Genomic DNA, 15,946 nt, shown 5'->3' on the forward strand with positions numbered 1-15,946 from the left:
TGAGGGATGACTGTATTTGGAAGTGCACTTGGATTACTTGTAAATGTATATTGCAAACTCTAGAGCTACCACTAAAATAAAAGTAAAAAGGAAGTTTAATTGATATGCTAAGGAAGGAGGAAAAAACAGAATCATATAAAGTGCCCAGTTATAACTACAAAAGGCAGAAAAAGAGTGGAAGACAAAATAGGAACACAGAACAAGGGCAACAAATAAAACCCAGCAATAAATACGGTAGATATTAATCCAACTGTACCAACAATCACTTTAAATGCCATGGTCTAAATAGGCCAGTTAAGACAGCAATTGTCGAAGTGGATCAAGAAACAAGACCGAATTATATGTTGTCGACAAGAAACCCACTTTAAATATAAAGACACATATAGATCAAAATAAAGGGATGTAGAAAGATTTACCATACCAACACTAATCGAAAGAAAGTAGGATTTGCTATATCCACTCCTAACAGATCAGATTTCAGAGCAAGAAGAGTTATCAGGGATAAAGAATGGCACTACATAATGATAATGGGGTCAATTTTTCAAGAAGACATAACAATCCTTAATATGTATGCACCAAACAACAGAACATCAAAATATGTGAGGCAAAAACTGATAGAACTGCAAGGAGAAATAGATGAATCCACTATTGTAATTGGAGACTTCAGCACATCTCTATCAGAAATGGACAGATCCAGCAGGTAGAAAACAGTAAGGACCTGGGTGAACTCAACAACACCAACGATCAAATGGATATAATGGACAACTATAGACTACTTCATGCAGCAACAGCAGAATATGCATTCTTCTCAAGCTCATGTGCAACATTTACCAAGACAGATCACACTCCGGGCCATAAAACACATCTTAACAAATTTAAAAGAATAGAAGTCATATAATGTCTGCTCTCAGATCACAATGGAATTAAACCAGAAATCAGTAACAGAAAGATAGTTGTAAAATATCCAAATACTTGGAGATTAAACAACACACTTCTAAATAACACATGGGATCAAAGAAGAAGACTCAAAAGAAATTTCTGAATATTTCGAACAAAATAAAAACGAAAACACAACCTATCACAATTTGTGGGATGCAGTGAAAGCAGTGCTTAAAGGGAGATCTATAGGATTGAATGCATAAATTAGTAAAGAAGAAAGATCAAAAATCAATAAACTAAGCCTCTACCTTAGGAAGCTAGAAAAAGAAGAGTAAATTCAATCCAAACTAAACAGAAGAGAAAAATTAAAATTAGAGCAGAAATCAATAAACTGAAAACAGGAAACCATTAGAGAAAACCCACAAAACCAAAAGTTGGTTCCCTGAAATGATCAATTAAAATCCATAAGCCTCTAGCCAGGTTAATTAAAATTTACTAGCCCCTGGGAGTGGACCCAGATGTTTGCCTCGTACTGATAATCAATGAGCAACTACTCATGCCAGATAGGTAGACAAAAACATTAACATCATTTCCTTTCTTTCATCCATTTGATCAATTTTTTAAAAAAACCACTTACTACTGATGAGTATCTACTATGTGCCGGACACCATTTTAAATGTTTGGGATATATCAGTGAACAACAAACATAACATATAAGTAAACTGTATGGTACATTAGAAGGTGTTCAGTGGAGAGTAACAGAGAGCAGGTTAAGAAGAGGATTAAGAGTTATGAGTATTTCTTACTTTGTTATGAACGTTTGTGTGTGTATATACATTTACCATATATACGGTACTATCTATCTATCTATCTATCTATCTATCTATCTATCTATGGCACATTCTTTTATTTTCTTCCCTCTCTCACCCCCTTATCATCTAACATAAGGTGTACTGAGAAGAGTTAAGTTTAAGTTTATATCACATTAAGTTATAGAGTATCAAGGAAAAGGGTTAAACACCACCCAAGGACTTTGTATCCTCTTCTGGGGAGATAGGTGGCACGTTTTGGTTATATGTAGGATAACTGGCTTGTGTTAGGAGGAAGTATGACTTTGTTATTGTCTTTATTTGGAAATTTAAGTATGGTTTGAGGAAATGTATACGGATGCCAAGTTGACAAGGGATAAACCATGATGGTTAGTTTCATGTGTCAACTTGGCTAGGCCATGGTACCCAGTTATTCAATCAAACACTAATCTTCATGTTCCTGTGAAAGTATTTTGTAGATGTGATTAACAGCTACCATCAGCTGACTTCCAAGAAAGGAGGTTATACTCTATAATCCAAGTGGTCCTCATCTAATCAGTTGAAAGGCCTTAAGAGCAGAACTGAGGTTCCCCTGAAGAAGAAGAAATTCCATCTGTGCACTTCAGTATCAGCTCCTCCCAAGAGTTCCTAGGGAGCTGCCCTACCTATTCTGGACTTGCCCAGCCAGCCCCCAACAATCACATAAGCTGATTCCCTGCAATAAATCTCTTAATCTACAAATATCCAACTGGTTCTGTTTCTCTGGTAAAACCCTGACTGATACAAGTAACCACACAGAGAAAATGACATTTGAGCAAAGACTTGCAGTTGGAGGAGGAGTTGCCACATAGACATCTGTGAGAAGTGCAAGCCTGGCGTATAGGAGGAACAGCAAGGAATGTGGCTGGATAAAAGTGAGCAAAGAGGAGAGCACTAGGTGGGGAGGTAACTTTATGAATCAAAAGAAGTAGCAGGGACAGGGAAAGTGCACACTGGGAGCTGAAAGATCTCCTTTATTATTCTTTCTAATCATAGGATGAGCCCACATCATGACAAAAACAATGCTGCCATCATCCCAGTGTCTCTCCTTCTCTAACATGACCCAAATGAATGCTCCCAGTCCCACTGCTGGCAGAGGCTTTTGGCTGCTACAAGGAAATCTTCTGCAGTCAACTCATTCGACATTGGGAGCACATATGCAGAACTTCCACTGTGAGCTGCACCATGCAGGGAGTTCCTCTCTTATGGGTATGGGAGCCAGGAGGCAGGTCAGAAAGCTACCTGTCATCTGAACATGGATCAAGAATTGACTGGCCACCACTAGGCAGAGAGACACAGCTAACATTGTCATCTTGGAATAAGATGGAAGTTTGCTGAATAGAAGATGCAATGCTCTTAATTGGTCCTACCCTGGTCTAGTTGAAAAAATTAAGACCAGGCACTACCAACGGGAGATAATAATCATTTAGATGCAGAACCACCACAGATGAATAATAGTAATTTGGGTGTAGTAAGCTTGGTCAAACACCTTGTCGAGATCTCCCAGCCTCTCACCTGTCCCAGCAAAGGGGAGAATATCACTGCTACGAGTTTTCCTTACTACAAAAGTTATTGAAACAACAAGAATTTAAGTATATTTATTAACCTTGAGAGATGTTCATAATTATATAAAATAAAGAAAAGGCAATAAAAACCACCTTAAATGTACACATTGATTCTTAGATACATCTCAATTTCATGAACATGTGAAAAAATGTATTTCTTAGGCATTAGGAAATAGAATATCTCTTACATACAAAGAAAAGTTAAGGTGTATCTATGAACCACTACACTGTACACCAGAAACTAACACAACACTGTAAACCAACTATACTTGATTAAAAAAAAGAGTTAGGGAAGGCACACAAAAATTATACCAATGCTATCTGGTTCATGGGATTCCAGGTGATTTTTATTTTCTTCTTTTTGTTTCCTGTGTCTTCTTGTCCTATAATAGTATGTATTGCTCAAATAACAAAAATTGTTTATGGTTTATAAGTAAAATCACCTTCATGTATGTAACTCCCTCCCTACTCCTTCAAAATGTCAACTGACACCTGAAATCTCAACCAATTTGGAATAGAGCTGTTTGTAGTCCCTTTTACATATGGGGCAGTACAAAGCTGGCAGGGGCTAGGTCACTTACCCGAAGTCCCACATCATGGTGGGAAGCCCAGCCAAGACAAGAATCTGGGTTCCTGAAGGTCCCCTCCAAGCCAGCACACCTGCTTTGTGCCATGTTCTCAGCCCACGGACCCCAAGGAAGTGAGGTTTAAGTTGAGCTACACCCTCGTCCTTACCTCGGCCAGGCGGGAGTGCTTGTGGACGTTCTCGCCTTTTTGTACGCTGGGAGCCAGCTGTTGCAGGACGCCCCTGCTGCTTGTCAGTGCTCTGGTCAGCCGAGCAAACTTCCCCCAGCCTGGAGTACGTAGAAGACAGAAGAGACAGGTTCAGCCAGGTCCTGAAGGCTCATGGACATTCACATCACAAGTTACCCTATCAGAAGCAGACCCCCTCCCCCTACATTATCCTCCTGTGCATCCATGAGTCACTCAGCATCTTTGCAATCAAGACTCGCTGCTCAAAAGAGCAACAAGACACGCTCAGATCTGTGCGGCCATGTACTTTTCTCTCACACTTTCACTTTATGCTAATCATACCTTTGGGAAGTAGGCGAGGAAGGTTTTAGCACTGTTTTACAAATAGGGAAACTGAGGCACAGAGGTGCATAGACAGCTAGTGAGTCTAGAACCCAGATCTCTCCACTCTGACCCAAGGCTTTTCTGCCAGATAATACCAGGCAATCAAGATGTCTCTCTGACTCTGTGGCTCAGGCCGTTCTCAAACCACACATCCTCTGATCTAGGAGAGACCAAGCTGGTTCTGGGTTTTAAATGACTAGACAAGCTTGTCAAATGGCCATTCCAGGCATTCTCCAAAGCTGATGAATAAGAAATGAATTTAATCCCTGAGTAGGTGGGGGAAAAATACTGGCAGATTTTAGTCTGCTCTGGGATTGGGGAAGAATGGTTGGTGGCAGGTAGGCTCCCTGAAAACGAGAAACTCAAGAAGCCTAGTACTGAACTAAGAAATCTGGATACAAGTCTCCTCTCTGCCTCCAGTGTGCTTGTGATCACCAACAAGTTGTTTACATTGTCTGGCCTCATTGATCTCATCTGCAAAGTGGAAATTAAAATGCCTAAATGCTGGGTGCCTTTTCCCAGTAAAACAAAGTGGCAAAGTTGAATGGGCTCTGAGTAGTGGGCTAAAGCCAAAGCTGTCTTGAGGCCTCCTTGGCCCTCTGGACTAGTTCCTCCAGGGAAAGTAAAACACTGGTCTTTTTCTAACCTAGCCCACTCTATACTGCAAAATCTATGATGTAGGAGTGATCTTTACTGAGAATTTAAAATGTAGGAGTGATCTTTTAAAGATCTTCAAAGACTATTGTCTATTCAAATATCCAATAACCTATCTGCATCAAAGTTACGTGACCATGGCAACTGTCTCCCGAGACCCCTGAAAGTCAGCAGGGATGCTCAAAGCCGAGTTTGGGGTTGAGAGTTTCCAAAGACCTGGATGTGGGGTGGACAGCAAAAAACCAGAGCAAGCAACCATTTTTACATGATAGCTCAAAGCAGGACTAAGCAATTTTATTTCTTTCCTTTTGAGTTTAGACGTATTCAGCTGCCTTGCAATAGAAATCTCATTTACCAAATTTTCCCCGGGAGCACCTTTTCAAGACAGACCAAGAATCCAAAGGACAATGGAGTCAAGCAGAAGACTGGCCCGTTTTTTTTTCTCCTTTTTGCACAACCTTTAAGAATCATGATCTGTATAAATTTTGGTCAACATAGCAAGAAGAGTAAATCAGTTCTTTTTTATCTCATCCCAGAACTTATGGGCTTTAATAAAAGATAGTAGCTTTCCCACCCATCGTGATGCCACTAAGCAGAGAAATGGGGCTTGCAGGAGTCAGCTTGAAAAGAGGCACACAGTGGTCAGGCTGCGGGGGGCTCCCACTGATGTTAACCGGAGGGGACAGTGCAGACTCTCCAGGGGTCTTTGACATCTTTTCCAAATGGGCCATTTATGAAAGTGTTCACTGGAATGCTTGTGTGAACTGTGAACTAGAATTTTTTGAAGTCTCTTTCATAGTCAGGCTCAAAACAAAGCTGGAAATGAATTCTGTAAAGTTTTCCGAGAAGCAGAAAGTACATTTTCAAATGGAGAGAAAACACACAAACATCAGCAAGGGCTCTGCACCCCACATCCCATTCTATTCACCCACCACCATCACCACCACCACCACGACCTATACTCCAGGACCTATAAAGGGAACAGGCAGACAACTCTGACTCTGCCTGGCAGGGCCCAGGGCCCTGGTCAATCAGATAACATAGCACTGAAGGAAAAAAAAAAAGAGAAAAGATCCCTGGGCATTTCCCCACACTCAGGCTAGCCCCTTACTCTAGCCCTGATTCCGCTTCCAAGGATGTAGCTCTCAAAGAAGCTGGTTCCCAGCTGGCTGAGTGAAGGGCACAGGAAGGTGAGTTAGATGGGGAGACAGAGAGGCAGTGTGACATCCTCCATCACATCCCTACCAGGATGGGCAGGCTCTGCGTAATTTGCAGGAATGAAGTAAGTTCTCTCCCAAGTTTCACCCTCACATTGTCCTTTCTGGACTATAGACACTTTATCATCAGAATCATGCTGAGCCAGATAAAAGAACTTCATTCATTCATATATTAATTCTATAAGCATAACTACTGTATACCAGGCACAGTGCTAGGTACTGGGGCTACTAAGATGAATAAGACACAGACTCCAGCCTTAAAGAGCATGCCTTCTAGTAGGGAAGACTGACAAATAAATAAAAAGCCATAATACAGTAAGTTAAATTCTATAACAGAGAATGCATACAGAATGCTGTGGCCAATACTGTCCGGAGAAGGCATATCTAATCCAGGCTGGGCAGTCAGGGAAGGCTTCCCAGAGGAGGTGACACTAGAGCAAACTTTTTAAAAATGAGCAGACATTAGCTGAACTCAGAAAGGAAAAGACAGACATTCCATGCCAAAGGAACAGCACTTACAAAGCCAGAAAATCATAGAATAGGGTAATACGTCAGTGAAGAGTAAGATGTTCTAAATGGCCAGATGAATGAGGTATGGCCTGTAGAGGGGAGGATGCAGACAGTAGCCTGAAGTGATGCTAAGGAGGTCATCAAGAGCCAGATCAAGAAGAACTTAGGTGGTAAGAACCTAGACAGCAAGTTAAGAAGTTTGAACTTCAACCTGAAACCTGGAAGGAATCCAATGAAGGAATTTAAATATGGGGGATTTTAGGACAGAATGGAAGTGCGGATAGCAGACGAAAAAAGGTGGTGGTTGGGGCGGGGAGGCGGGGGGTTGGTTAACAGAAGGCAAGACACCATGAGGGTCTGGACCAGTGCTGTGGCCAGAGCCAGGCAGCAAAGGGAGACCTGAGAACAGTTGCAGAGGTAGAATCAATGGCTGCAGAGGGGAAGAAGAGGCAATGGAGGTGGCCTCTGGGTCCCCGGTATGGGTGGCTGGGGTGACAGCCATGCAGTGAGATTAAGAACACAGGAAGAGAAGCAAATGGGTTTGGTGGAAGGTAGTATGCACAATTTGGACCAACAATGCCTCTTATAGCAGAGATATCAGGAGACACCTTCCTGGGAAAAGTGAATTTCCTATTGTCCAAAGGGTCCACTGGGAGAGAATGACCCAATAAGAATCCAGCCCTAGATGATCTTGCTTAGAGGAAGCCACAGGGTCATTTTCCACAAGGAAAATAAGGCAGCTGATACACCCTCCGCCTTCAAGGAAGCCTTTCCCTGATACCGCCTTACCCCCAGCAGAACCGCCCGCTCCCTCCTGGGCTCCCCCATTGGCCTTAGGAAGACTTCTATTAGATCAGTAATTAGGCTTTACTGTTCTTATTTGCGCCCCTGTCTGCCCATCCCCCAAGTAGACTATAACACACAGGGTCCCTATCTTAGACATTTCCTTAAGGTCAGCATCTAACATAGGGCCACACACCCCAAAGACACCCAGTAGGTGTGTACGCTGAATAAATGTGGATGAAAAGCAAAATGTTTTCTCTTTGTCCCACTTCTGTCTAGGTTTCCAGTAGACATAAAGTCCCAAAGGGCAAGTAGCCCATTTTACAAGCTGTTAAGTTTTCAGAGGTATTTCTGCACCCACTTTCCCAATTATATCCCATTTGGGAGTTCAACAGTAAACTGACTCCAATGAAGAAACTCCTCGCTCAGGGTTCCCCCAGCTCCATCATAAATGCCACCAAGCAGAGGCAGGGCTATGGGCGCCGGGGAAGCATCACATGATCAGGAGGGTGAGCAGGAGGCAAAGAGGAAGCATGAAAGTAAAAGATGGACAGAAGGAGGGGAACACGGTTTGCAATCTAAAAAGCAGCTAAAAAGTATTTCCTGGGTCCTTTCTCCATTCTCCGTAAGGACAACTTCCTCCCCTTCCTTGAGCCCACACTGGCTACCACTTTCAACCAGGGTGAGCCCCCCAACTAGGCTGCTTTAGCCCACATGTCCCTGGATCCTCCCCAGGCCAGAAGAGATGGCTCTGGGATGACTTGGAATCCCAGCTTCTCCCAGGGTAAGTCCATTCCAATACTGGAAAAGACAGACCTACAGGCCCCTCCCTGGGAAACTGTGCTAAGTCACTTGGAATAGAAGTTTCAGAGGACTCCTTAAAGTATTCTCAACCCTGGCGAGAAGACGATGAGGCCAGGCTTGTCCTAATCTGTGTCACAGATTAGAGTCACAGATTCTCTTAGAGGAGCTGGTACCACAACCCAACCTTCGACAGAGGCCGGTGGTCACAGGGAACCAGGTCACTGTGGACTCTGCCTGGGCGTCCTCAAGTCTTCTTCCCCAGATCTTTTTCTTATCAACATATAAGAAACCAAAAATCTAGGATGGCTCCTTCAAGCAGCAGTCACTAGATCATCACCTTTCGGTCATCCTAAGGGCAGAGAGATAAAATGTCACTATTGGAGGGGAAGAGGGGGGCTGTGGCTTGTATCTGTCACTCTTTCTTCCCCAAGAGCACCTCACTGGGATCCCACATGGAGACACATGGAGAAGGGCTGGCAGTTACAGCAGCTTGCCAGAGCCTCCAGCCCTGAATATTCTAAATCTTAGGCTTTAAAAAAATCTCCTCTGGAGTTTTCCATTCTGTTTGTTGTCTGCTCTTAGCTCAGTCTGAAGTCCGAATTTAGAACTAAATATATGGATCTTTGAAAATGAATTTGCTCCTTTACCGTGATGTTATTTGGTGAGGTAAGAGAGAAAACAAGAGAGGTGACTCATCCTTTGGTTAATGATGTGGAGAGAAAACACCGAGCCTTGCACTCTAATTCTTCTCTACCCACTTGCTCAAGGCTCCTGGCATAGAAGGGCGGATGGGACAGGAAAAAACACCCTGCAGCCTATTCTCAATTATCCACAAGAACGGAAAAGCAAGAGATAAGGAACAAATGAAACCCCCGGAGCATCAGAGTCTCATTTCAACCAAGAATTCCCACCTACTCTCTCATTCAGCCTTTCAGCACTCGCGGGCGTGCACACACACACACACACACACACACACACACACACAACCCAGAGCTGTTACCAAACAGCAAACCTAGCTCGACCTCACCCCCTGCTCCATGCCATCTGTGGGCACTTCTTATCAAAGAGCCAGGGGAGTAGTCAAAAGATGAACAGGAAAGAGGAGATGAGAAAGTCAGGGGTCTGGATAACTCATGAAAAGTCGTGAGAACTAATATGCTCGGTGAGAGAGGGGCTCCGGGAGCAACCCCGGGGCCCATCACGTGTGCTTGGAGCTCTGGGGAGTTACTTTTGCCAGATGCTGAAATAGTCTAATTGCCAAGGATCCTGTGTGTTCCCCACTTTGTGGGTCATTTGTGGGAAAACGTTAGGCACCAACTGGCTTCTTGAATCACTGTTAGGATGCACTCACCCTACTCCCAAGCCCCAAAGTTAGGCACAACATGATCAGAGAAAACAAAGTTATTTTCAGGGACAATCTGAGCACAACAGACTTTTAAAGGACTAATCTAATGGTGGGGAAACATCTCATATTGCTACGTCAAAGAACAATTACCTGGGAATTTTCTGGGAGTTTCTGGGGTTATTCACCCTTCCCTTCTATCTCAAAAGTGAATTCTATAGAATCCTGGCCCAGCAAGACTCTTAAGATTCTTCCTGCTAACTGAGGTGCTGAGCTGAAAGCCTGGCTGGGTCTGCGGGACTCTCACAGTGTCAGCACACTCCTGAGAACAAATGGCAAGTCAGGGGAATAATCCAGCCACATGGCAACGTATTTTCCATCCAGATTGGTCCCTGTTAACCAGAACTGCAGTTTATAGACTTACAAGTAAGAAGGCCTGGAGAATTATCTTGCTCTTCCATCGTAAACAGACTAATATAAAGTTTGACCTTGTCCTAAGCAGACCACCCCATCAAAGTGGGTCAGGGGCACAGTGACATGACAAGTGGGAGGGTCTAAACATATCTGCCACAGCACTTGAAATGGAGAGGCTTATAAAGTCATGTCTTGGAGGAGACATTAAGCATGATCCACTAGGAGCATTTCTATATTGAGGGCTAAAGTGTGTGAGTGTGTGTGTGTGTGTGTGTGTGTGCATGTGTGTGTGTGTGTGCGTGCGTGTGTGTTTTAAATTTTTAGAAATCAAGACACATTACTCTTACTTATTTCACTGACAAAGGGAATTAATATTCCCTTGGCTATCTTGGCTAACAAGGAATAGGGGTGTGTGTGTGTGTGTGTGTGTGTGTACACACCAAAACTCCTATCCGCAAGGGAAATACATCAGTGAAGTAGGATAAATGAAGTGGAGCATTTTATTCCTGGAACATAGACCTGAGTGAGTGCCACTGCATCACTCTGATCTATATCTTCTTTCAGGTTTCATGAGCATCACATGCAGACACCCAACTGGCATGTGAGAAGCATTCTCCGTTGAATCTGACTTTCCTAGGAAACAATCCTTTCATGTCACCTAAAATTGTTCCAGGGTGATGGTAAGAAAATATTCTGACTCAACCAGATCACATTTTTCAGAGAAAACTTACAAAAATAACTGTCAAAATATCAGATTGCCTTTAAAGTACTATTTAGGAGTTTACTCAGTTAAAAAAATCAAACCGCCTTTCTAGATGGGAGCAAGATGACACTTAATCATGAGTGAGTCTATCGCCATGTAATAGCTACCGCACTGAGAAATCTGCAAGTCAGAAACTAGAAATCAGGGAATCACAGATCTGCAGGAGAAAAGGAGCCTGCAGGAGGCAGAGACTAGCAGAGAGATTTATTTACATCTGCTGTAGTCTTGAAACCAAAAGGCAGACTACGTTTGATTTATTGAGCTATAGACAGTTAAAAAAATAGGATGCACTGATGTACACAGCCTTGTGCTCTGAACTCTATAAACATGAGCGACCAAATGTGGTAGGATTTTAAATACCCTCAGAGGACACAGCCCCTGAGGGAGCATCCACATAATGCTCTTTATTTCCCCCATCTCACCATTTAGGAATCACAATTCTGTCACATCAAGGATAACATGCCCCAGTTTGACTCTCCCCTGACCTCCACTCTCACCTCTCTGCTGCATCTCAGGAAACAGCAAGGAGCAGGGTTCTCTGGGTAGAGCTGGAAACCCAGCCGCAGAGCCAGGAAACACTGCAACACGAAAGAGCTCCCAGCCTCTTGGTTATCTTGCAGGGGATGGAAAAAAGTGCTGTGACACCTCCTAGTCCCACACCTCAGGGAATAACATCTTTTGTACCTCCTGATGAGCTGGACCTCGTCAGGAGTATAGTTGTTCTAGAAATCCTGAGCCATCTCCCTTCCCAGGTCCCTGGTGTTATTCGACTACATGCATGTGACACGCCTGAGGGGAGTGCTAAAATCTGTGGTCCCACAGCTGACTAAATGACCCCTACAGGGATGTTACTGAAGACTCTGGCCTCACTAATACCATGATGCAAATGAATGAACCAGCCATAGACTTAGCCACAGAGGTAGAGATGTATTAACATCTACTTTAACGCTCTGAAAATGCTAGAACTCAGTCAAATCTAACGTAGTTGATATATAAATAAGATGAATGTGACCATGAACTGCCTGATTTGGGTGACTGACATCTGACATGTGAAAACATGCAAAGATTCTGGTGATACCAGAAGTGCCCAATTATCTTCTTCTGTCTACTCGGAAAGGCTTAATCACAAAGGTATGAAATGGACTCAAATGCCTCCCCATCCAAAGCTTTTTTTCTCCCCTCCTCTTCCCTCAGTACACTGCAGAACGATACAATGCTTTACCCAACACGGATTAAAGCTTAACTCTTGATCCTTGTGCAGCAATTCCCTTGGCAACCTCAAATTCTCTGTAACAGGAGTCACACTGTAGGCAAAAAAAAAAGGCATAAATGTATTTGTACGAATCAGAATTACAAACCTTTACATGAGTCATCCTCAATCGGCTGTTTGAAAGCTGTTATGTCACTAAAAGTGCAAAGAAATAAAACCACTTTGTCCTGTTCATTTCGAATTGGAGCAATTTTCACAAAGAACCACACAGGTGTCCCTGAAAGAAACAGTAAAAGGTTGGTCACTCATTTGCATTCTCATCTGAGGGGCTATGGAAGCAAAGACTTGGGCATGAATAGGTACAAATATTCATTCATTTTTTTAAATGGTTTCATTCCTTCAGGTGCTGGGGTATTATACCATTAATTTCTCTTCTTGCCGGAATAAAAACTTTCATAGTAACTACTCTGTGGGGGGTTTCTTCTGTTCAAATAATTTTATAAGTGCAGATTTCCTAACCCTTGTAAAACGTTTAGAAAATGGGTTGAAAATCCCTCCTGATCTTACAGAAGTAACAAAGGTACAGAGACCTAAAGACTTACCTTATGCCATGGAGCAAACAAGCACAGAGGAGGGGCCGGATTGGGCACTGCTAGCCATGGCCAGCAGACCGTGAGACTCCAACGTGCATTGCTAAAGGGCCCCGGTATCAAAATCCACTTGGGAATTCACCAGTTTGGCTCAAAGGCTTAATCGACCATGGGCTAGAAACTATGTTTTTAAATCTCTCTCCCCAAAATAAAATTCCCAAAGGTCCAATAACAATGGCAAATGACGACACCATGAGGAAGGAAAAGGATCACCACAATGATTCTCCCAAAAATGGAGGTTCCCAGGTGGGTTTGGGCTGTGATCACTTAGTTCTTCAGGGAGCCCAGTGACTGTATTTCAACTCACAATCCTTGTTCCCCGGAAACTGATTCCGAGAGAAGGTAAAGTGACATGGATTCCATGTCTATGAAGTATGTATCTCTCCGAATAAATCTACCTTTGCTCAACTATGGTTTGCTCTTGAATTCTTTGCTATGCAAAGCCAAGGACTCTCACTTGGCAGGGTGTGTCCAGGGACTCGACTGAGACCTGGGACACCACCATCCTCTCGTGCCCTTCATTCTTCCTATATCACTAGGATTGACTTTTAGAAACTCACCTGTCCACAGATACAAATACATTCCCTGGATCAGCTTTACTAGTCATAAAGGTGATACCTTAACCTCCATTTGCCTGATCCCTGTATCTCTCTCTGATTGCTTCTGATCACTAGCAGGGAAAGAAAGTGCTATGCACTGGCCCCCTCAGACCTTAACAGTTGAGGACTGTTTCTTTAAATAGATCATAATGCACTCCAAGGGCAGGAGACCTGATCTACTTCCTCTGGTCCTGCATCCCAATTCCAATGGCATCCAATGCAGTGTTACACATAGGGCCACATGAGGCCATTACACTGCTCAACCCCAGAAGATGCCAGCCTGCATCTGTGAAACTCAACAAGCTCTGGGGATGCTTGCTGAGCCTCAAAGAAATAAATCCCACTTCTAGTGTCTTCATAGTTACTCAGAACTGCCTCTCTCCCAAATTATCAGTAACCAAAAAATCTAGGAAAGCAAGAAAGATGGGCTTAAATTTTCATCTCTGAAATTCTTCCAAAGAGAATATGAGTCACTCCTAGGCGACAAAGACCAGTCATTTCAACCTTTCACTTCTTAAGAGCAAAGCATTTTTAACCAATAAAACATTATCCAAAGTCTCTATATATGAAATATTTCCTTCAAGCAAATATGAACCATTCAGAGACTGGAGCCCCACCCACCTAGTTTCCCCTAAATCTCTCTGGATGCATCCAAGGATGTTCACAAACCCTTTGGCTCCATTCAGATGAAGACTGCCCAGAGACAGAGGCCTGGGCAGCTGGCCTCCAGGGATCTCCCCGACGGGCCAGATTCTGCAGGATCAGCAGGATCCATTCCACCAAGATACAAGGGAGACAACGATTGCACAAATATTCATACACACACACACACAATCAGGAAAAGGTTAAAATTCTGCCTCCTCACCCAACTAGCTATAGTAGAAAAACAAAGAAAAGCAAGTATTTAATGTCCTATTTCTGCAAAAACAACAAAGGGTCAATGATAAATTTTCGATTAAAGGAAGATCAACACACAATCCAAGAGAAACACATCGTACTGATGGCAAAGGCTGTAGATCTTTCCTGGATGAAGATGCCCAGTGGAAGGGCACTTCCAGGTCAGGCTACTCCTCCTGGTCACTCTAGGGTGCTCATGTTGCAGCAAAAGGGGGCGCAAGATGATGGCCATGTCCAAGGTCTCCGGTGAGTCCCTGGGACACATCCCATCAAGTGAGGGTCTTTGATTTCAAGCAGGAAAGAATTCAAGAGCTGTCTCCAAAGGCTACAAGGCATGGGAGGTTGTTAGTTTTTATGGGCTGGGTAACTTCATATGCTAGTAAGTGGGAGGATTATTCCAACTGCTTTGGGGAAGGGGTGGGGATTCCCAGGAACTGGGCCTCTGCCCAGTTTGTGGCCTTTTATGGCCAGCCTTGGACCTGTCATGGCACCTGTCCGAGTGCCTTTTAGCATGCTAGTATATTACAATCAGTATATAAAGAAGCTCAAGTTCTCGTGGGAGTTGAATCTTTTGCCATCTTGGGCCCAGGTCTACTGGAAGTCAAATCTTCTGCCATCTTGGGCCTAGTTGGGTTTTAATCAGTTTATGTCTTATCCTCAAAGACTGTGTCATTCTTTTAATGGTTATGCCCTGTCCTCTTCCCTCCTGTCTCAATCATCCCTTATGTAGCTCCCTTGGGTTATGCAGTAATGAACCTGATAAGCTAACCTGGCTGCGGGGTTTCTCAGCCACAACAGTCAGATAACAAAATAGGAAGGCTCTGGTATATGAGAGAATTTGGGGACTCCATCAGACTTCCTCCTATCCTGGACCTCCTTCCAGGTGCTCTCTGTACCCAGGCAGCCAGGCATCCAGACCACATTCAACAGCAACAGAATCCACTAAGCCACTGGCTCTCGGGAAGGGCTGCATGTGCTGGGCCATTCGGATGGGTCCAGAAACTAGACTAGAGAATGGCAGTCTGCCCTAGGAAACAGACCAATAGGTTGAAGTGAAATTTATTGAGACAAATGACAAGTGCAGAAAGGATGAGAGAGCATCAGGGGGCAGTAGTGGCCACTGGCCATTAGGACATCTGATTTGGAATCCCAGGCCCTGGGTTTGAACCAGATCTCTTCATTTACTGTGCGCTTTGTCACTTTACCTTCTCTCGGAATCAGTCTCCTTCCTTGCAAAATAGGGATAATAGACCTACTTTAGATTAAGTAGAAGCGTCTGATACATCAGTATTTAAAACTATTAATTTCCTCCCTTCCTTTCTTTTAGATTTCTCACCTGTACAGTTGAAAAGTTCCATCTCACCTCACAGGGGTGTTCGGATGACTTTAAAAGAGAAAGTATTTTAGTGTTACAGAAATTCCAAAACTGCCTCCACTTGCTCATAAGGAAAAGGGCCAGTCTCAGCCCAACAAGGGAAAAGCTAGAAAAATCAATGCTTAAGCCTCAGTGTAATTAAAATTTGAAGAGAGAAAAAACAAAACCTAAATAAACAGAGAGAGTTACATTATTTGTCGATGGGAAGATTCAATTTGGTAAGATGCCAAACCTCCCCATTTAATATATAAATTCAGTGTGATTTCAATCAGGATCTCAATTGTTCTTGGTTTTTTTTT

The 15,946-nt window shown here is 43.4% G+C and overlaps 1 protein-coding gene across 1 annotated transcript in view; it reads right to left on the minus strand.

Annotated features, from left to right (window-relative positions):
• KCNH1 (potassium voltage-gated channel subfamily H member 1) overlaps positions 1-15,946 on the minus strand; it is a 337,422-nt gene that overhangs the window by 286,433 nt on the left and 35,043 nt on the right. The window contains 2 exon segments of the mRNA XM_032466400.1: positions 4,028-4,146; positions 12,275-12,403. Coding sequence (XP_032322291.1) covers positions 4,028-4,146; positions 12,275-12,403 — 248 coding nt within the window.

Source organism: Camelus ferus, chromosome 23 (genome assembly GCF_009834535.1).
Source record: "Camelus ferus isolate YT-003-E chromosome 23, BCGSAC_Cfer_1.0, whole genome shotgun sequence".
In the NCBI taxonomy this organism is placed as follows: Eukaryota; Metazoa; Chordata; class Mammalia; order Artiodactyla; family Camelidae; genus Camelus; species Camelus ferus.